At 40.9% G+C, this 21,011-nt stretch overlaps 1 protein-coding gene across 10 annotated transcripts in view; it reads left to right on the top strand.

The window, feature by feature from the left end:
• TNS3 (tensin 3) overlaps positions 1-21,011 on the top strand; it is a 210,993-nt gene that overhangs the window by 88,711 nt on the left and 101,271 nt on the right. For 7 of the 10 annotated variants that reach the window (XM_042839564.1, XM_042839604.1, XM_042839609.1 and 4 more), the window contains exons 4-6: positions 4,718-4,756; positions 10,019-10,060; positions 17,817-17,866. In XM_042839564.1, the coding sequence (XP_042695498.1) occupies positions 4,718-4,756; positions 10,019-10,060; positions 17,817-17,866 (131 nt within the window). Of the gene's footprint in view, positions 1-562; positions 1,268-4,717; positions 4,757-10,018; positions 10,061-17,816; positions 17,871-21,011 lie in introns of those variants that run through there. The other 3 variants (XM_042839584.1, XM_042839578.1, XM_042839589.1) reach the window with 3 other exon arrangements.

Here is a 21,011-nt window from a genome sequence, read left to right on the forward strand (position 1 = left end):
TTTGTTTGTTAGGAGAAAAACAATAACACACTGATGTTTCCAGCTGTTGCTGAGCAGTGCTGTACACTTCGGTTTTCTTACTTTCCCCTACCGTGCTACCAACGAAGTGGGGGGAGGCACAAGAGTCTGGGAGAAAAAGAGCACTCAAGATGCTGGGAGAAGACAGAATCAGGACAGCTGACTTAAGCTGGCCAGAGGGATATTCCATACCGTATACCATCATGTGGGAGGAAAGTTTTGAGAGGGGTGGGAGTTCATCTCTCCCTGTTCTGCTGTTTTTGGGCTAGCTGGGCTTTGGTTGGCAGGTAGTGAGCAATTGTTCTTGCATCACTTGTTACATGCATTCATATATACTTGTATAATACAGTCACAACTATTATCATTTTCTTTTTTTCTGCCTCAGTACACAGTTTTATCTCAATCCATGAGTTCTACTTTGTTTTTTCCTTATGATTCTCTCCCCCAGCCCAGTGGGAGGAGCGAATGAGTGACTGTGTGGTGCTGAGCTACCTGCTAGGTTAAACCGCAGCAATAGTGCTGAATGAAATGTGAGCCCTAGTTAGAAAGAATGAAAGAAAGAAAAGACTTAGGTAATTAATGCTTTCTTTGACTTGGACTTCACTAGAAAGACAAACGTCAGGAATCCCTGAGACCAGGAAGAAGAGGTGCAGCTTGGAAGATGTATCCTTGTTGGAAATGGATCAGATCAGGGAATAGTCAAGCAAACTGAGCACGCAAACATAGAGTGCATCCATGATCACCGATCTAGCTGGCTGATGTCATTGTGAGGCCACTCTTGATAAGCTTGGTCAATTATGGTGCTTGCAAGTGCTTGAGGTCTGGAGGAGGGTAAATGCCCTTCAAGAAGGGCAAGAAGTAAGACACACTAGTGCATTGGTCAGCCTTGCTGATTTCTGGGAGCTGCTGAAACTAATCGTATAAACCATTTCCAGGCACGTGAAGGGCAAGAGAATCAGGAATAGCCAGCAAGGATTCAGCAAGAGGAAGTCATGCTTGATCAGCCTGGTAATCTATACTGAAATGACTATGTGAGTCATTATAGCTAAATGGTTAAGTTGTATGAATTTTGAAGTAGAGATATGATAGTATTTGAGATTTGGACTTTGAAATGCAGGCTTGATAATAGCTGGCTCATTCTTTGAAGATGGTTCTTGCTCTGAAAGGCCACTACTTTTCATAAAAAGAAGAGAAAAAAGGAGAAGTGCAATGTGAAAGACACACGGAGAAGTGAAAAATATACTGAAATGTAAGTAGAGGTTATCCAAGCAAATGGCCTGTTGTGCAGCTGTGAGGGAGTACTGATTGTGGTTCTGATAGAGCAAGTGGGGATATGTTTTATTTCCTTAGTGCCACTTATCATGCCATTTGTTGACATTTTTTCTTGTTTGACTTACTATTTATCTTGTATTGGTTAGTTACTCATTAACTCATGTGACTGGTGTTACAGTTGTATGAAGGAAAATTACTTGCCAATTCATTGGAATCAGAATTGTTATGGAAATTGTTTTAAATCGTTTTTCCATCAAGATAGGACTTCTTCAATGTAAGACTTGATTCTGGAGGTATCAACTAGGAATGTGTTTTCTGCATATGCTGAATTATATATGCAAGAACAGGTTATTTGACCTTCAGTTATTTACCTTGTTATTTATGGACGGGCTTACGTGTCTGTATGTCACGTGGAGATGGAGTGGCACTGAGTTTCTACCTGTTTTTAAAAGCCAGACTTGGGAATTTCCCTAGTTCTATTTTTTCTTTTATGAGTGAGTATGTGAAAGTGCAGGGCCTCTAAGTATTTTGTTCTACTGAATATATTCATAGCCTATATGTTGAAAGCTGACAAACCTCTTGATTGTATCTTTCTTTGGGTTAGCTCCAGCTTCAGTGAGGATCAGAAAATTTGAAGTTTGTTGTTTTGTGTAGTTACTAGCAGTATATGTAATTCTTTAAAGCCAATGAATGAGGGATTTACATTTTTCTTTTTTTTCCCCCTTTCTGTCTTTGCTCTGATATTCAAGTGAAGTTCTGCAGTTTTGCTTTCTAGATGTATACTTCCTTCTAAATCAGGCATGCCCAACCTCTGGCCAACATACAGCCGGGACAGTTAGTAGTGATGTGGGCCACCCCCTGATGTTATGCCTTCATGGCAGCAGCTCTTTCCTGCCAAGTGACCTGGCCTTGCCCCAGGTATGCAGCCCTTACTCAACAACAACCAAACCGTCAGTGTGTGATTGGCACTGTCTGAGCTGACACCAAGATGTGGGTAGGGCACAGTGCAGTGCTTACTCCACCTCTCACACCTGGCACACACTCAGTTGTATTGAAACCTGCATGTAGATTAGTAAGAGACGTATTGTCAATGATGACATTGTTAGGTAGTTATATTAATATACCTACCTAATGCCAACTCAAAAGAAAACAGAAACCAAAAATTGAAGAATTGGGGATGAAGGAAGAGTGTTCCTTCAGCAACCTGTCCACTGCTCCATCACTTTCGCAGTAAATAGGTTCTTCTTGTGTTTGAATGGAACTTTCTGTGTTCCAACTTCTGCCTCTTGCCTCTTGTTCTATTACTGCATGCCATAAAGAAGATCTGCCTCCATCAATTTGACTTCCACACTTGAGATATCCGTAAACATTAATGACATCCTCTCCTATCCTTCTCCAGACTCAGGAGTATGAGATCTTTCAGCCTTTCTTCATACAGGAGAGATGCTCAAGGCCCTTAATCATCTCTGTGGCCATCTGTTGGACTCTTTCTAGAAGATCCCTCTCTTGTTTCAGTGCACATAGCCCCGAAGTGGACACAGTGTTCCAGATGTGTTCTCACCAGGGCAGAGCAGAGGATCCCCTTCATCGATTTGCTGGCCACACTTTTTGTTCCCCAGTGCAGATCAGAACACGGCTCACAGGTTTAGTAGTTTTGGTAGATTTGATTATCATTTCAATTAATTAAACATGTGCTGCAGTGTGAAAATCAACTTATCAGTGCTATACATAAGTTCAGAATACAACAATGTTCAAAATGAAATTTAGGTCAACGCAAGCTCACGTTATGGTAAACTGTTTTCTGCATTTTGCTATGCTGGCTAAACAGAGCAGTCTGCAGAGCAAAAAATAGGCAATGTTGGTTTTCATTCTGATTCAGAAATTTGCGAATAGATTTCAGGTTTCCCCCACAATAAGTCATCGATTTTTTGGTATAATTGTGACTCTGTTTCAGTTGATATTAATACTTTACTTGTACATTTTCTTGTGGAATGCTTAGAGCTGCAGTCAGATACTGAACTTGAAGAAGAATTTGATCATGTTTCTTTACTGAACTTTAATAAGACTCGCTTTACGAGACAAAAATGTTCCTTGCTTGGAAGTTATACGTTCTATACTGGTGGCTTAAAGATGGTTCCGGTCCTGAACATATTGTTATGATGTAGTCAGGTCTGCTTCTTTTTGTTTGTTATGCATACCAGGACTGGATATTTCTTTTCATCCTTGTAGCTTGCTGTATTCTATAAACTATATCTTCTATTTTATTAATCTAAGGGTTATAAATTCCACATTGGAGCCCTTCTGTTTAGTGAACCACTCCATTTGGTATGACTTAAAGCTCACCAACAATTCCTTAATGAGCCTGTTTTTATTTCAAGTGTTGTTATAGAGTTTCAGGATCTCCTCTGCTGGGGTGAGAGGTGAGCCTGTCCAGGAGAGTCACAGCTGTGAAGTTGGATGTGTTAACTGAAATGGCATTTGTGAGGATTAATCACAAAATAATTTAGTACGCTTGATGACTATTACTGAGGCTCAGCTGAAAAGAGTAAATTGATTAGCTACAGTCATTTGAATACGTGTGTGAGGTCTGGTGGAGCCTTCTGTGTGGGTCTGTAGAAATAAGTTAATGATCCGTTTCTCTAGGTCATCAGGTAATTCTAGTTGGTCATACTTCAGCTGGCTTTCTTTCTTTCTTGATAAATGTTCAAAATTCTTGTTGTCGTGTACATAGAACAAACTGTTCTTAGCAAGTGTTTTAACTTTAGTGAACTTAAAATATTTATTCAGGTGAAAGTGACTTATTAGTCTACATGTTGTGTAAAGGTGTTTTCAAATGATAGAGAATGTGATGTATATTTACTTGCCTCCTCACAGATGTGGTTACTTGCAGTTTTGTGTCTCTGGATCTTTGGAGTAAAGCCTGTGAAATTAAGTGGGTCCACAGAGTAAGCTACTTGCTCTGCTCAGCCCATACGCCATAACAAAATTGAGAAGAAAGATAAGGTTAAGTGAATTGCTGATGTTCTGGTCTCCTGAAAAAGTGGAGGAGCTGTTTATTAATTTAAAACTGAGTGATCATAGAAGAATGCTAAAAAAGCTGGATAGTTGTGATGGAGAAAGCTATTGATGCTTTCCTACGTGTATACCTGAAGGAATGGGTTACTCTTGAACCTGTTTTGCTGCTTATGGAAATGTCAGCATGGCACACACAGTGTTTTCTGACTGTTCAGGAAGCTGAGGGCAAGTAATGTATCTGTGCTCAGTTGTGGACACTACAGTTCTGCACCTGGTCCTCTTAGTGTCCCGTTGACAATAACTAGATTGGACAGTATTGAGGGAGCTCAGTCTATAGAATTAAGTCAATTGCAGAGGAAGATTTTTTTTCCCCTTATTTTATTATTATTATTATTATTATTATTTTTTGTAGGTGGTGACACCTTGCCTTCTTCAGAGCAACTACAAACTGGTAAGTATTGTCAGCTCTTGTGATAGCCATCAAGTTTTATTAGGTTATAGATCAGGTTATTCCCATAACCACCTATGGTCTCCTCAGTACTATGCAATCCACTTTCTCCTGTGAAGGCACAGTAAGTACAGGGCGTAATCCTGAAGCTTATTAGTGTGCTCTATCCCATGCAGCAATCTTATTGTTTCATTGAGCGTTTTGCAAAGCTGTGGATTTTCTGGATCAAGTATTTTCTGCTGTTGATTGTTCCTAAGGTGATTTGTCCATGGTGCAGCAGCGTTCACGTGTAGTTGTCTTCCTACATTGTCTTTTTAAAAAAGCAGGTGAGCTTTTTCAGGCTGAATTTGGTTATTTTAGCTGTATTGATAACATGAATACTGCCCAAAGATGGCATGTAACTGTTATTTGTTGAACTAGTGCTGCTGCTTGCTAGCGTCATTACCAGGACTAGGCACTCAACAGCTGATTCCTAAGTTTCAACTGGAACTATGTGTTTTTAAGTATGTGATGCAGCCACTGGTGGCTATGAATCATACATCTCATTTCTGCTTTGCTGTATAAATTGGGCAACTCACTGCACATTTTTGTCTTGATTTCCCTGCTTGCAAAATGCAGGCAGTGATGTGTTACCATGAGTTGTGGAAGCAGAAAGGTGCCATGAAAGCACTGGTCCATGCTTTTCTTAATTATTGTTCACTAAAAGAAAGGCTGGAAAACAAAATCCAAATGTGAGTCTGTGAGTGAGTATGTGAGAAATGTGAGTATGAATGTATGAAAGGTCTTTCCTCATTTTGACACGGTATTTCTATGAATTAATCCATGTTACAGTCTGAGAATTCTGTATGACGTTATTACTAGTATTATAAGCAGCTCTTAAGTTTGCAGCTCACAGTTTCAGATGTGTACTGACAACTGTGGTTGCTTTTTCCTTTTTTTGTTGTATATAGAGCCTGAATGTTGATTCTAACATGAAAAAATTGTCCCTGTGATTCAGCAACAATTTTAAACATACAGCAACTTGTAGAATACGATACCACTCATTACTGTTACTAATTGCAGTTTATGTGAACAGTGGTTCCTAGGTAACCTGGGCCCAGGTTACTTTGTGACCTGAAGATTAAAACAGTGTGGATGGTAAAAGTGGCCAGACCTATTTTAGTTTACTGGCAGAGATGAAACCAGAGATTTACTTGGTCCACGAATTATTTACTACTTCTAGTCATGAAGAAGGTTGGAATTCTGTTTAATATTCTTCCATGTAGTAATATTTTTGAATTAGGAGCCTGTCTTGTACACAGATAAAATGTATCTGGTGAGGGATTCTGTTTCTGAAGTACAATCTTCTGTGACTCTCCAGGCTAAAGAATTGGGTTTATGAGGTTCAACAAGGGAAGTATGGAGTCCTACTCCTAGGGAAGAACAATGATGTGCATCAGTAAAGCTGACCTTCTGGAAAGGAGCTCTGCAGAGAAGGACCTAGCTGTCTGGTGAATAACAGGTTGACCGTGAGCGTGTTCTAGTGGCCAAGAAATCCAATGGTGTCCTGGGGTGTGTTTAAAAAAACTGTGTGGCCAGCAGGTTGAGAGAGGTTCTCCTCCCCCTCTATTCTGCTTTGGTGAGGCCCTCTCTGGAATACTGCTCCTCTGGTCAAAAAGAAAGGCAACTGCTGGAGTGAGTCCAGTGGAAGGCCAAAAAATGATTATTAGGGGCCCTTATGAAAAAGGTCTGAGAGAACTGGGACTGATTAGCCTGGAGAAGGCTGAATCAGGATATCAGGAGCAACTGACATCACTTCCCTGGACTTGTGCAAAGCATCGTGCAAGACAGTGTCAGGCATCCTAGTCATCAATGTGGAGAAAAATGGATTTGATGGACGGATCACTCACTGGATAAGGAATTGGCTGGATGGTCACAGACTGAGATAGTTGCAGTCAACAGCTTGAGATCCAAGAGGAGGCCAGTGATGAGTGGTGCTCCTCAGGGATTGGTGCTAGCACAGTGCCATTTAACATCTTTGTAGGCAACAGGGGCAGTGGAATCAAGGGCATCCTTAACAAGTTTGCAGATGACGGCAAGCTGAGTGCTGCAGTTGACACAACAGAGGGAAAGGATGCCAACCAGAGGGACTTGGACAGGTTTGAGAGGTGAGCCCCTGCCAAATTCCTGAAGTTCAACAAGGCGAAGTGTAAGGTCCTGCATCTGGATTGTGACAATCCAGCAAACATAGGGTGGAGAATGGGTTGAGGTCAGATTTGAATTTGGGAGTGTCAGTTGTTGAAAGACTCTGGCAATGTGTTCTTGCAACCCAGCTGTACCCTGGGATGCATCAAGAGAAATGTGACCAGCAGGCTGAGGGAGGTGATTTTGCCCCTCTGCTCTGCTCTTGTGAGACGCCACCTGGAGAACTGTGTCCAGTTCTGGGACCCCCAACACAAGAAGGACTGTAGCTGTCTGACAGCTCTTGGAGCTGGTTCAGAGCAGAGCCACAAAGATGACCAGACGGCTGGAGAACCTTCTCTACAAGAACAGGCTGAGAAAGCTGGGGCTCTTCAGCCTTCAGAAGGGAAGGCTCTGGGTGGACCTCATAGCAGCCTTCCAGTACCTGAAGGGTACTTCGTTTCCTCCCAGCAGGAAAGCTAGAGAGGGACATTTTAGAAGGACATGTAGTGACTGGAAGAGGGGAAATGGTTTTAGGCTGAAGAGGGTAGATATACACTAGATATTAGGAAGAAACTCTTCACTGTGGAGGTGGTGAGGCTGGAACAGGCTGCCCAGAGATGATGTGGATGCCCCCACCCTGGAAGCATTCAAGGCCAGGCTGGATGGGGCTTTGAGCAGCCTGGTCTAATGGGAGGTGTCCCTGCCTGTAGCAGGGGGGCTAGAAATAGACAGTCTTAAAGGTCCCTTCCAACCCAAACCTTTCTGTATTTCTGTTATTCTGTGATTTTCAGCTTTGTTTTCTGTTTCCAAAGAGGCCCTTCCTTACCGTTTCTCTTGAAGTTTTGTAGAAACATCAGAGCTGTCACACATTAACCCAGTGCAGCAATTGCTCCAATATAAAGCGGCTGCTTAGTGTTCAAATACTACTTGCTTTAGTTGTCACACACATATTTGACTAGAGAAAGGTGGATGATTTTAGTTGTACTCTTCTATTTCAAGGCAGATGTTTAGCAAAATAAGTGTTTTTCTGATGGACTTCATTTTATTTCATGGAGAAGCATTGGTTTGTTTGTGGCTATTGTCTTTCATTGGAAATATGTACTGCATGACCCAAGGATTTTAAAGAGAAAAACTGGCAAAGATGCCATGATGCATGGTCGTTGTCTTTGTATGTGAGAGCTTTATTAGTCTGTGTAACTGTTCTCCTAAAATGTTATAAATATCAAAGTTTAACAGTCTTTTCTGAAACTTGTTTTGAAAGAGTAAGAAGTTTTTGATCTTCTAAATTCAACGTTTTTAAGTAATTGGTAACAAATGCACTTTTAAAAAATTGTCTTACGCAATACAGCAAGAAAAGAGAGGAGGCTTAGATCCTTAACTCAGAGCTCCAAATGCTTTTGATTTCATGCAACACTTAAAAAATGTAAGAATAAGGGGAAAGCCAAAGAAAGGGTGTTATTTTGAGGTAGTTTTTAAAATCTGGAATTCTTCTATGATAATCTCAGATGTACTGTGAAAGTGGTAGGTTTGTCTCTTCTACTTATGTTTTCTTCATCCATCATGGCAGTGTTCTTTAAAAAAGGATAAAGAAAATTAAATCTTAATTCCTCAGGACCCATCACGTGCCCTGTTGTACGTCTTGCATTAAGGAAATGTGATGTGAAGCCTGAGCCTCTTAGCCTATACGGTTTCTTATCGTGAATTGACTACTGATTGAATAGTCCTTTCTGCTACGTGGCTTGTCAATTTCAAGGCATAGTTGAGATCTTTACCAGAGAAATTGCTCTTCTAACCTCTGTTTTTTTTTTTTTTTTTTTTTTTTTCTCCCAACCTTTTAGCAAAAAAATCTGTACAGCTGTAAAACAGCCATTTAAACATCGCATTTTATAACCAACTGTGGTAATACAGAAAGGCTGAGAGGACACTTGCCCAACTGTCTGTGTTTTGTAAACTTTGTTCACTTATCTTACCGAAGTGGCAACTTAAGTCATTTTGATACAAATTGAGGGTGGAGGGAGAAATTAGGAGGTGTATTTCTGTTGTTTTTGTTTTGTTTTGTTTGTTTGTTTTGTTTTGCTTAACCCTATTTTCCTAAAGTATGCAAACCTCTTGTCTGCTTGTGAAGAAAAGTCAAAGGTTTTCACCTTAAAGTCCCTCCTAAGAAACACAACGCCTGCTTTTGAACATTGAGTCGGGCTGTTGTCTGGCCTATCCCAAAAGAGGAGGGAAATGGAGTAAAGGTAATTGTCCAAGAAAAGTGCTTTGTTTTCTTTTGTTGGAGGAGGAGACCATACCATGAGAAATTGCTGAAGAAGTGAGTAGTGGAGTCAAAAAGTAGCTAAATGCTTTCAGACTAATTACATATCTCATTTTTACTTGTTTAAAGACTCTCATACTTTCATTTATGAGGGAAATGTGCAAACATTTTTTCAGAAGGTGAATTTTAGTGAAAATACATCACGATATAAAGAAAAAACCAAGGGGAATAAAGAAGGGCAACAGAAGTTTGAATACTAAATACTGTAACAGTGTTTGAGAGAAAATAAGTTCCTTTTAGCAAAAGGATTGTTGTAATTTAAAATAATGTACTGATGGATGGTTTTACCTCTGGTGATTTTTTTTCCTGTCGTATTTTCATAGTAGTAGATTCTGAATTTTAAGAAATGTTTATTTTAAACTCCAACAGATAGAACTTAATGTGTTTTAAATCTGTGAACATAGATTTTACAGAGTACTTAGAATGTGCCTCTGTGGTTCACTTTTATCAACACCCACACGTGTTCTGTTCCACAGAAAGGCAAAGAGCGGAAGGCTGAAGTACAAGGGAATACACGAATTCATACCTTGCTTTCTGTGTATGTTGTAACTTGTAAAGTACCCTCAGTGCTGAATGTTGGCTGAAAAGCTGTGAATTCAGGGAGTGACAATGTAAAACCAATTTGTGTTCTGCATGTGTTTGAGAGTTAGTTGGATTATTAATACTGTAGAACACGTGTACTTCTGAACACATCGTTTCATTTGTTGTTTGAATACACTGGATGGACTTTCTTAGCACGTGTTTACATTAGCTGGAAAAATGAAGTTTGTTTTTCTCATTTGCAGGCAAATAACTTGGAAGCCTTTGAAAATCATGTAACCAGAACCGTAAGTAATTGCATTTTATTTATTTATTTTTCCTTTACTTGGCCTGATTTATTTACTTATAGTCTTTTCTGTGGTTGTTCATTGTTATTACATCCTCACAAAGTCTTTGATAGCCTTTTTCAGTGCTCAAACTTTGGTTTCTGCACTGTGTGAAATTGTATTTGATTAGGATTCCTAGCTGCGTAGTGTTGTGCCCTCCTTCCCATTCCCCTCCCTTTTGTACAGATACAGTGAAATGGACTCTGTTCCTTATTTTGAAGTCAAGTAGTGGAGAATTAAAGAGAAATATTAAAATCTTTGTAGACTTTTAGCAAGAAAAGTGTAAGTTTTTGTGTTGTGGTCCGTATGCTATCCTTTTGCCTTAATTTGTCCAAGTGTGCCGAGTTACTCACAAAACAAATGAAATATCCCTTCCCAGCAATGTTATCATTGCTGCTGTAGCGTTAATGGTACAAGTGGTAGTAAATGCATTTAGTGCAGTAGATTTTGATCTGCTAAGTGATGTAGAAATTTCTGCAAATGGGAAGTATTGCATATTTCCATACTGATAGCACTTATAAATATACTTTTATCACAGTCTCTGAAATAAGTAAAGCAAGGAAAGAACAAAAGAATTTTTGGGATCCTTTGTCATTTCATTAGAGATGTCAAGTTTCTTTGATGCTGAAATAAGTTGTGGGAGATATGTAAAGTTAACTCTGTGGTGCAGGTATTTGATTCACCTCTGTAAAGATGAAATTGACATTTAAAAGAAGCAGAAGGAAAGACTTGAAAGCATGGTCTTCACCAATTCATTATTCCATTCAGAACAGCTCTATTGCAGTAAATGAACATCTGTTTCATGATGTCGTCTTGTGTACGTTGCTTTTGTTTTCCATTGTTGTCTGTAGTTCAGCATTGCAGCTTCTGGTGTCAGATGCAGAATGTTAAGAGTTCTGATCCTTGGCTGCATATGTATATAGGCAGGAGGCTTTCACAGAGGTTTCTTTATTAGGGGTACAGTTTTGTTTTCTTGGGTAGCAATGATGTTTTTTCTACAACTCAGGCCATCTCTTTAGTTGCATCTATAATAGTGCCCACAGATTTCTAGTGAACTTACTGCGAGGAAGATAATTACAGACAATTTTCTGTTAATTGAGAACTTTTAGTTTTCTTCTGTTACATCTGAAAGAGCTGGAGGCTTTTCTCTTTATACTGATAACTTATTAGACAAGCCGAGATGCATCTTCTCTCAGGGATTTTTTTCTTTTTTCTGTAGCTCATGCACAGCCAGCCACTTAGAAGACAGTCTTACTGGTAGGCTGTTGGCATTTTTTTCAGCTGTGCATTCTCATTCTCATCTAGTGTATTTTGCACTGGTTAATATTGCTCTATTGATGCAGTGCCTGAAATATTTACTAGCTACTTCCCACAGACTGGTACTCAGAACGTGGATGCATGTGAGCAGGTTGTAGGAGAAGAGAAGAGAGTTACCAACTAATGCACTAGGAATGACTATCCTTGTTTGGGAAAACAGGGGATGTATAAAGCTGGAAGACTGTGGGATTCATAAGAAAGTGGTGTCTACAGACAGTAGGGCTAGATGTAGCTACTGCCTGGATGAGCCAGGAGCAGGCCCTAGAGCTGCAGCCAGTAGAGAGGAGCATGTGGTGGAGCAGGAAGTCTCAGACCTGTCAGTCTGCTCCTGAAGGATGGGCCTGTGATACAAACCCACGTTGCAGCAGTTCTTGAAGAACTGTGGGAAGCCCCCATTGGATCTGTTTGGGAGGGACAGCATCCCGTGGGATGGATCCCACGATGGAGCAGGGGATGAGAGTAAAGATGAAGGAATAGCAGAGCTGAAGTGTTACGGACTGACAGCAGTTTCCATTCTCTGTTCCCTTGCACCGCTTGAAGGAGGTAGAATAGATGGGTGATGAAGGAAGGTGTTTCAAATTGCTTTGAGTCCTCACTGTTCCAGTCTGTAGTCTAGTCTGTTATTATTTGGCAATAAATTGCATTAATCTCCCCATGCAAAGTCTTTCTTGTCTGTGATGGTAATTGGTGAGTGATCTCCCTGTCCTTACCTCAACCTTTGAGCCTTTATTCATCATATGTTCTCCTTGTGATGTTTTGAGGAGGGGGATCGAAAGAGAAGTGTGGTGGAGCTTAGTGTGAAACCATCATATACTCTTGTTCTCCTTTGTTTTCTTAACAAAATTGGAAGAGATTGATTTAACGTGGCTGAATATATATATATTTTTTGCTCTGTGATTTCTTCTCTCTTCTTCCATCTCCTTTCCATCTTGTTCTATGTTTGGTCCAGGAGAGGAAAAACTATTACTTTCACCTACCGATGTGGCTACAAAAGAGTGTTTCTCATATCAACCGCTGTTGCTTTGCATGAAAACTGTGCAATCATCCACATAGAGAATTTGCTTGAGTTCTATACAGTGTCAGAACCAACATTTTATTGCATTTTAATGTGAACATATTAGAACCAAATAAATGAGGCTTCTTATTTTAAGTTTTGGTTTTGTTTCTTTCTTTCCAAGAATGAAGTGCATCAGTACATGTAGTTACCTCTTAGCAAGGGGCTAAATCTGGGATGAAAGTTTGTTTCAGTTTGCATCTTCAACTAAGTCAGACAGAAACTCAAGGGATCTTCTTCTGAAGTCTTCCTTTTTGCCACCACATTATTTTCTTTCCACTGTGGACATCACTGTTTTTTTTACAGAGTGAGGAAATCAAGTTTATACACAGCGGAATTTCGGGTTAGGTGTTACAAAGTCGTGCTGTACAGGACTTGTACAGAGCTCTTCCTTAATGCATTTGGTGTGAAGTAATGTGGATATTTTTGTGTCCTACTGCATCTTCTGTGCTTAGTTTAATTGCCTGTGGGTAGTATTCATCAGAAAACTCATTCAGATCTTTGAAGTGGTTATGAAACTGTACTGCAACCACAGGTAGTGCATGTATGTTGTTTAAATTCCTTACATAATCCTTAATATGATAACACTTCAATACAGACACAGTAAGTTTTCCAGTGCAACTCTGCTCTTGTAGGGAGCTGTGTGAAGCAGCTGTGAGGTAAGAGCTGTGCCTTAGGTAGAAGTTTACATACGGAAAAGGGATGGTAGCAATATGCAAAGCTCATCATGCTACTTGGGCTTTTACTTTCCTGGGGACTTTGTTCTGTTTAGAAAGAATCTAGCTGGATAAGGCTTTCACAGTAGCTTTATTGTCCTTTCTGCTATCTCTTCCACCATTTGTATGCAAGTGAAAAGTTTTCTTACAAATTGTATAAAAGTCATCTTTGCTGCAGCTTTATATTAATCTGAGGAGAGATGATTGAAATAGCAACATGGTCTGTCTTTATTTAAAAAAATAATAATCCCTGAATGCATTTTCAGTGGAACAAGAATGGCATTTTCTGTACTTCCAGTGTCACACTGCCTCGGAGATGGAGTAAACACCATGTGATTGCTAGCTTTCTTCTGATCTGCTTATCTGCTTCCCTTAATGACAGTGTTGAAGTGTTGGTGAATTTCTTTGCTTAACTAAGCATAAACTATATTCCATTCTTAAGTATGGACTTTGAGCACATTCAGTATTCTTGTTTAAGGACCCTTAGTAGAATAAAACTGTTACGGGCCTTTTCTTAATTACAAACTTCAGTTATTTAAAGAGGCAAAGAGGAAGTGGGTTGAACACCCAGATGTCTAAGAAGCTTTTAAGGTTTGGGCATAGGTGCTCTTCTGAGTCTAAGTGAGTTGGAAAATGATCTTTCTGCCTTGCTTGATTTTTTGCTGTCCCAATCAGATTGGCAGATGAATCCCCTAATGTAAGTGCCCCAGAACTAAACGACAGAGCCCTACAGTTCACTTGTACAGGACAGCCTGGCCTGTCTTGGTGATATTTCTTAGGGAAGAATCATGGAAGCAGCTTTGCTAGCAACTAGAGGTCAGGCTGGTCTTACCAGGATGACATCAAGCTGGGATTTGTAAATTCTGTAGTCACTGTTACTTCATCAAATTATAGAATTGAGTTGGAAAGGAGCTTTACAAGTCTTTTAGTACAACTCTCTTGCAATGAACTGGGACAACTACAGCTAGATCAGGTTGCTCAGAGCCTGGTGCAGTGTGAACTTGAATGTTCCCAGGACAGGGCATCCATCACCTCTGGACAAACTGCTCCAGTGCTTCACTAACTTTATTGTAAAAAATGTTTTTCTTATATCCAGTTTGAATCTTCCCTCTTACAGTTTAAAACTATTCCCCCTTAACTGTATCAAAGAATCAGAATCTGTCCCTTCTTTCTTACAGCTGCCCTTTAGATCTTGACAGGCTGCTATCAGGTCTCTCTGGAACCTTCTTATCGCCAGTCTGAACAGCCTCGCAGGAGAGATGTTCCATCCCTTCGATCATTTTTATAGCCCTTGTCAGGACAGGCTGCAGCAGGTTCATTGCTCTCCTTTACTGAGGACTCAACACATGGATGCAGTACTCCAGGTGGGGTCTCACTAGTTTAGAGTAGAGGAGCAGGATCGCCTCTCTTGACCTGCTGGCCATGCTGCTGTTGAGGCAGCGCAGGTTGTGGCTGTATTTTTGGGCTGCAAGGAAACATTGCTGGCTCATGTTCAGCTTCCCATCCACCAGTACCCCTAGTTTCTAATTGGCAGAGCTGTGCTCCACCCTTTCATCCCCAGCTTGTATTAATAATGGGGGTTGCCGCAACCGAAGTACAAGACCTTGCTCTTGGATTTGTTGAACCTCGTGAGGTTCTTCTGGGCCCTTTGGTCAAACCTGTCTAAATTTCTCTGTGTGGCATCCCAGAGGTGAGGGTGTATTTAATTCCACTGTTACGTCAGTGATGAAAATATTGAAGAGCATCCCAGTGCTGACCCCTGAGAGACATCACCACTGAACTGTCTGAACGTAGAGCCTTTTCCCACCATTCTTTGGGCACAATCTCTCAGCCTGTTCCTCATCCTGTTGAATCAATGTCTTTTCAATTTGGAGAGAAGGATATTGTGGGGGGACTGTGTCAGAGGCCTTACTGAAGTCCAGATAAGTGATAGCAGTGGCTCTTCCCTTGTCCGGTGACACAGTTACACCATCATAGTAGGCCGCTGGTGTTGGTCAGGCAGAACTTGGTCTGCCTCCCATTTTTCATGTGCATAGCTTCCAGGAGGACATGATCCATGATCTTCCCTAGCACAGAGGTGAGGAAAGGTGGTGGGTCAGTAGTTGCTTGGATTGTCCTTTCTCCATCCTTGCAGGGGGCACGTCTTTCTTTGCTTTTACTGTTATTATACACCAGGGAGCAGATAGCTATTTTTACAGGTTCAGTGTACAGAACGAAAACAGAGAGTGCTACTAAACAAATAGCAACTTGTAGTAGAAGTGCTGATAAAAGTTCTGGAGAGTCAACTCCAAAGCAGTTTTATTTATGTATTTTAATATTTTCTGTAAAAGTAGATATACAGTAACACAAAGACATTTATATTCACAGTGCACATTTTTTCCTTATCACATTAGAAATCAATCTAAAAACAGGCACCAAAAGATTATGCAAATTTTGGTTCTCATCCAAGAAATAGAAGCTTATGTTTTACTGCAGCTTTTTTTTTTTAGCTGTTTCAGTAGGAGTCATCATCATGAAACACCTGAATGATTGGTGTAGTTCATTGTCCTGTTTTTTCTGCAGTACTCCGAAGTGGGTAGAACAACGAATTGGAGCCAAAAGGATAAAAGGATCAGTAAGAAGGCTGTGAAAAGAAAGAACTGCGTGACTTGAGTTTTCACAGGGAAAGGGCAATGAGACAGGACCCACTGAAACTGTTGCTCAGTGATATGATTCTGTATCTAGAGAGAAGACAGTTGTCACTTGAAAAGCAATTGCTTCACCCCTGGCTTTTGTGGAAAGACTGTAGCTAAATTTATATGGCCAAATAACTCTCTTTTGTTACTTAGGGATATTTTTTATATAATTGGATTTTATCTGGGTGTCTATATACCTAAAAGTCCTTAACAGTGAGTTTGTAGGTAAATTAAAGTTATCTGCATTCAGAAATCTGCCTCTCAGGTGACTGATATACTGTTTGCATTGCCAGGCAATTTCCTTGAAACAGGAGAAAAGAGCTGTGTGAGAAACTCAAAGGAAGAACAGTATCTGGGTATTCTATCCTATTGGCAACTAGCAAAGTACTGTTTCCACTGGATGTGTTCTAATTACTACTGCAATTTTGTTATCACAGTGTAATTAAACAGCCCATTTTGAGCCATTATTTTTTGTTCCCTGTTATATCTCAGCGCTAAATGAAAATCAGGTCTAGTTTCACAAGATTTTCTTCAAAATCATCCATTTCTGGGGAGTACCAGCCTGCAGTTGCTGTCTTAAATGGCTGCCCATGGATGGGGATGATTTTCCCTTTATGCATGGTCTTCCCTGTGCCTTTCTGTTCTGTACAGATTACAGAGTTTCCTTTTGTGAGGAATGCTGTAAAAACTTATTATAGTTATTTACTTACTGTAGCACCCATGGAGTATTACCTGCAGTCTTCAAGGTCCTAAGAAAGGATTGAGTAAAAAGCAGCTGAAAATACCACAAAATTTTCCTGTTTTTTGTAGTTCTACTTATGAGGAACTTGTGGAACTGGAACCAAGCACTTCAGTGAGGTGAACCTTATGCCATCAGATGCACTTGTTTAGAACCGAAAGAAACAGTTGACACCCAGAAATTCTGGGAGGGGACATGCTAGTCATGTGCTTGGCTGTGTCCTTGCTTTATACCATTGAGTAGAAAGTTTTAAAGCCTGGCAGAAGTCACTTGGTTTGGAAATACATCGTACGTGTAGCCAAAATAGGTAGTTTATTAGTGTTCCAGCTTTTACACTTCCTGTGTGTAATCTTGTCTGTGCATTCTTCTGTGTACTAAATATAAATTCAGGGCAGGAAGATAATGAAGTCTTTCTCCTAATGAAGTTACTGATGTTTGATATTAAAATGAATTTCTGATTTTCTGTATAAAAAGATGTCTACATGTTAAATATCTTCTCTGCTTTTATTTAATGCTAGTGCAGCAACAGCTATCTTTTTTTTTTTCCCTAAAAATTATACTATATAAGCAATCCTGTCCCTCTGGGTGTCTTCATTTCTCTCCATCATGTGCAAAGGGAGCTTAGGTGACTATCACATTAATACTTAATTCTGAGACAGCCAAAATTTAATTAGAGAAATGCTATTAATAAGGTTCATGTGGGAGAAAATTATGGCACTCTAATACATGTTTGCTGTTACTGAAGAAAAGAGATTACAGAAATGGCACAGTAAATTCTCACAAAGCAAAATCATTTATTCTGTTTCTTCCGCTGAGACTTGCAGTACCAATAGTGGAATAAATTGAGTATGTTTTCTAGTATTTTCACAATAGCAGCTTAATGGGTTTACACAGAAATACAAGCTCCAGTTTCTCAGAAATCCACTGAACGTCTGTTCTCATCGTAGTGCAGAGTTACCATGGAAAGCACACAAGACTTTAACTGTGTTAGACAACTAGTACGTTCTGACAGTAGTGACTCCAGATATGTTCTGCATGAAGAGCTGGACATAAACTGGTCATAAGCTCAGACTGTTTACAATTGTGGTTAAAACTTAAGAAAATGTTGCTATTATTGTTATAATTTTCCACAGTAAGATCATAATAAAGTTGGGTTAACATGGACGTAAAAACACAACAAGAAAGTGACTGTATTGATCTATTTTATTTGTTCCAGAATTCCTGCAGTGTTTTGAAGAACTCTTTCAGTTGTGACAAAGGATCACAGTAGGTACTTCTTTAATATTTGATGTGATAATGTCACATATTGCTGTCATGTTTTAGCTTTTGTTATTTGTGGTGTAGATTTTTAAGAACAGTCTTCTGCAAGACATATTCTGCTGTGCAAAGAACATTTTTACAGTCCTCTGAGAAAAGAACTGGGCATACATGAAGAGCTTACTTTTGCCTTTTCATAGGATCATTAAGATTGGAAAGACATTAAACATTAAGATATTTTCGACCAACCATCAAGCTATGCCTTAGTTACTCTAGACCATGGCTCTCAGTGTGACATCTGTCCTTTTTGAACACCTCCAGAGATGGTGACCCCACAACCTCCTTGGGCAGCCCTTTCCAGTATCTCAGCACTCTTTCTGAGAATTTTTTCTCCTAATATCCAAACACCCCTGGTGCAGTGTGAGGCCATTCCCTCTTGTTCTATCTCTAGTTACTTGGAAAAAGAGGCTGATCCCCGCTTTGCTACAGCATCTTTTCAGGTACTTATAGAGAGAGATAAGATCTTCTAAGCCTCCTCTTCTCCAGACTAAACAATCCCAGTTCCCTCAGCCTCTCTTCATAAGACTTGTGTTCCAGACCCTTAACCAGGTTTGTTGCCCTTCTCTGGTCATGCTCTAGAGCCTCAGTGTCTTTCTTGTAGTCAGGGACCCAAAACTTAACGCGATACTTACGGAGTGGCCTCACTAGTTTCAAGTCCTTCTGACTACACTGTTTCTGATACAAGCCAGGACAGCATTGACCTTCTTGGTCACCTGGGCATGTTGCAGGCTCATGTTCAGTTGGCTGTCAGCTAGGACCCCCAGGTCCATTTTTGCCCCCAGTTGACTTAAATTGCTGATAAATGATGGAAAGTGGTTTAGCAGTCACCTCTGCCAGCTCCCTCAGTACCTTTGGGTGGATTCTGTCCATCCCCATGGACATGTGACAGCCCAGTTGGAGTATCAGCTCGCTGATTCCTCCTAAGTTGTGGATATTCTGCTCCCTGTCCTAGTGTTCCAGCTCAAGGGGCTGAGCACCCTGGGAATAAGTGGTGTAACTGTTAAAGATGGAAATAAAGGAGGTATTGAGAACCGCAGACTTTTCTTTGTCCCCAGTGACAGTTTTCCTTGCTGCATCCAATAAACACAGGAGATTCTCCTTGGCTCCCCTCTTGCTGTTAATATATTTGTAAAAACGTTTTTTTCTTGTCTTTAACAGTGGTGGCCAGATGAAGTTCTTGCTAGCCTTCTGCTTTATAATTCTCCCTCAGCATATCCTAATGGCATCCTTATACTCTTCCCAGGTTGCCTGACTCTTCTTCCAAAAATCATATACTCTTTTTTTTTTTTTTTTTTTTTCCTAAGTCTCAGCAAAAGCTCCCTGTTCTGCCAGGCCAGTTGTCTTCCCCACCACTCATCTTATGGCACATGGGGATAGCCTGTTCCCGTGCCTTTAAGATTTCTTCTTGAACAGTGTTCAGCCATCCTCTGTCTCTTTGCCTTTCAGGACTGACTCCCAAGGGATTCTCTTATCTGTTCTAAACAGAAGTGTAGCCTCCAGAATTCCAGGGTACCATTTTTTCTGACCCTAATTTTATGGTCGCTATGCCCAAGACAGCTTCCAGCCACCGCATCTCCGACCATTACTTCTCTGTAGACAGCAGATCTAACAGAGTGTTTCTCTAGTAGGCTCTCTTACCATCTGTATCAGGAAGTCCTCTTCTGTGCACTCCAAGAACTTCCTAGACTGCTTTCTCTGTGCTGTATTTCCAGCAGATGCTGAGTGAGTTGAACTCCCTCACAAGAACCAGCACTACTGACGTGACTTCTGCAAGCTGCCTATAGAAAGAACATGTCTCTTTGTCCTGGTTGAGTGGTCTATAACAAACTCCTACTAGGATGTCAGTCGAGTCATTGTGAGTTTCAGCTTTGTTGGCCTTTCCCTTACCCTCACCCATAATGACTCTATGTTATAGTTTCCAGTATTGAGCTCTATTCAGTTGACACGCTCTCTGACATGGAGAGCCGCACCACTGCCCCTCTTTCCTTGCCTATCTCTTCTAAAGAGCTTATAGCCCTCCATTGCAGCACCCCAATCCTGAGAATGATTCCACCATGTTTCAGTGATGGCAGTTGAGTCATAGTTCTCCTGTTGCACCATGGCTTTGAACTCCTCTTCTTCATTGCCCATGTGTGCGTTAGTGTAGATGCATTTCATCTGGGCTATTGGTCTCATCCCTGACTCTGGAGTGCTGCTCCTAAGCTCATCATAGCAGGTCCATTTTTATTCCCTTCCCCATTCAAACCTAATTTATGACTCTCATTTTCTGATTATTCCATTAAGAAGGATCAGGTAAGGTGCCTGTTTTCACACTCAACCTGGAAAAGTAGCAGACTGACTAACGCTGTGAGATTAATTGCATTAGATTAGAGTGTGTTACAGTTTGGGGGCTAGTTTTAGATCCACCACCAAGTGTTACTCAGAGCAGATTTCAAGATCATAGAATCATAGGATCACAAGGTTGGAAACGACCTATAAGATCATCCAGTCCAACTGTCTCCTCATCACCATTGCCACCACAGGCACTAAACCACATCACACAGTACGTCATCCAGACGCCTCTTGAACACTGCCGGGGACGGCGACTCCACCACCTCCCTGGGCAGCCATTCCAGTGCCTGACCAATCTCTGAGAGAAGAAGTTCTTCCTTATGTCTAATCTAAACCTCCTCTGATAAAACTTGGGGCCATTACCCCATGTCCTGCTCGTTGCCTGGGAGAAGAGGCCAAATCCCTCTTCACCACAGCCTCCCTTCAGGAAGTTGCAGAGTGCAATGAGGTCTCCCCTGAGCCTCCTCTTCTCCAGACTGAACAATCCCAGCTCCCTCAGCTGCTCCTCGTAAGACTTGTGCTCCAGACCCCTCACCAGTTTTGTTGCCCTTCTCTGCACACACTCCAGGACCTCAACATCTTTCGGCCTCACCAGAGCTGAGTACAGGGGATGCTCACCTCCCTGCTCCTGCTGGCCACACTATTTCTAATGCAGGCCAGGATGCCATTGGCCCTCTTGGCCACCTGGGCACACTGTCAGCTCATGTTCAGCCGAGCATCAACCAACACCCCCAGGTCCTTCTTTCTTCACACTCATCCAGCC

Source organism: Centrocercus urophasianus, unplaced genomic scaffold (genome assembly GCF_019232065.1).
Source record: "Centrocercus urophasianus isolate 14NV4802_14NV808 unplaced genomic scaffold, USGS_Curo_1.0 seq_11, whole genome shotgun sequence".
In the NCBI taxonomy this organism is placed as follows: domain Eukaryota; kingdom Metazoa; phylum Chordata; class Aves; order Galliformes; family Phasianidae; genus Centrocercus; species Centrocercus urophasianus.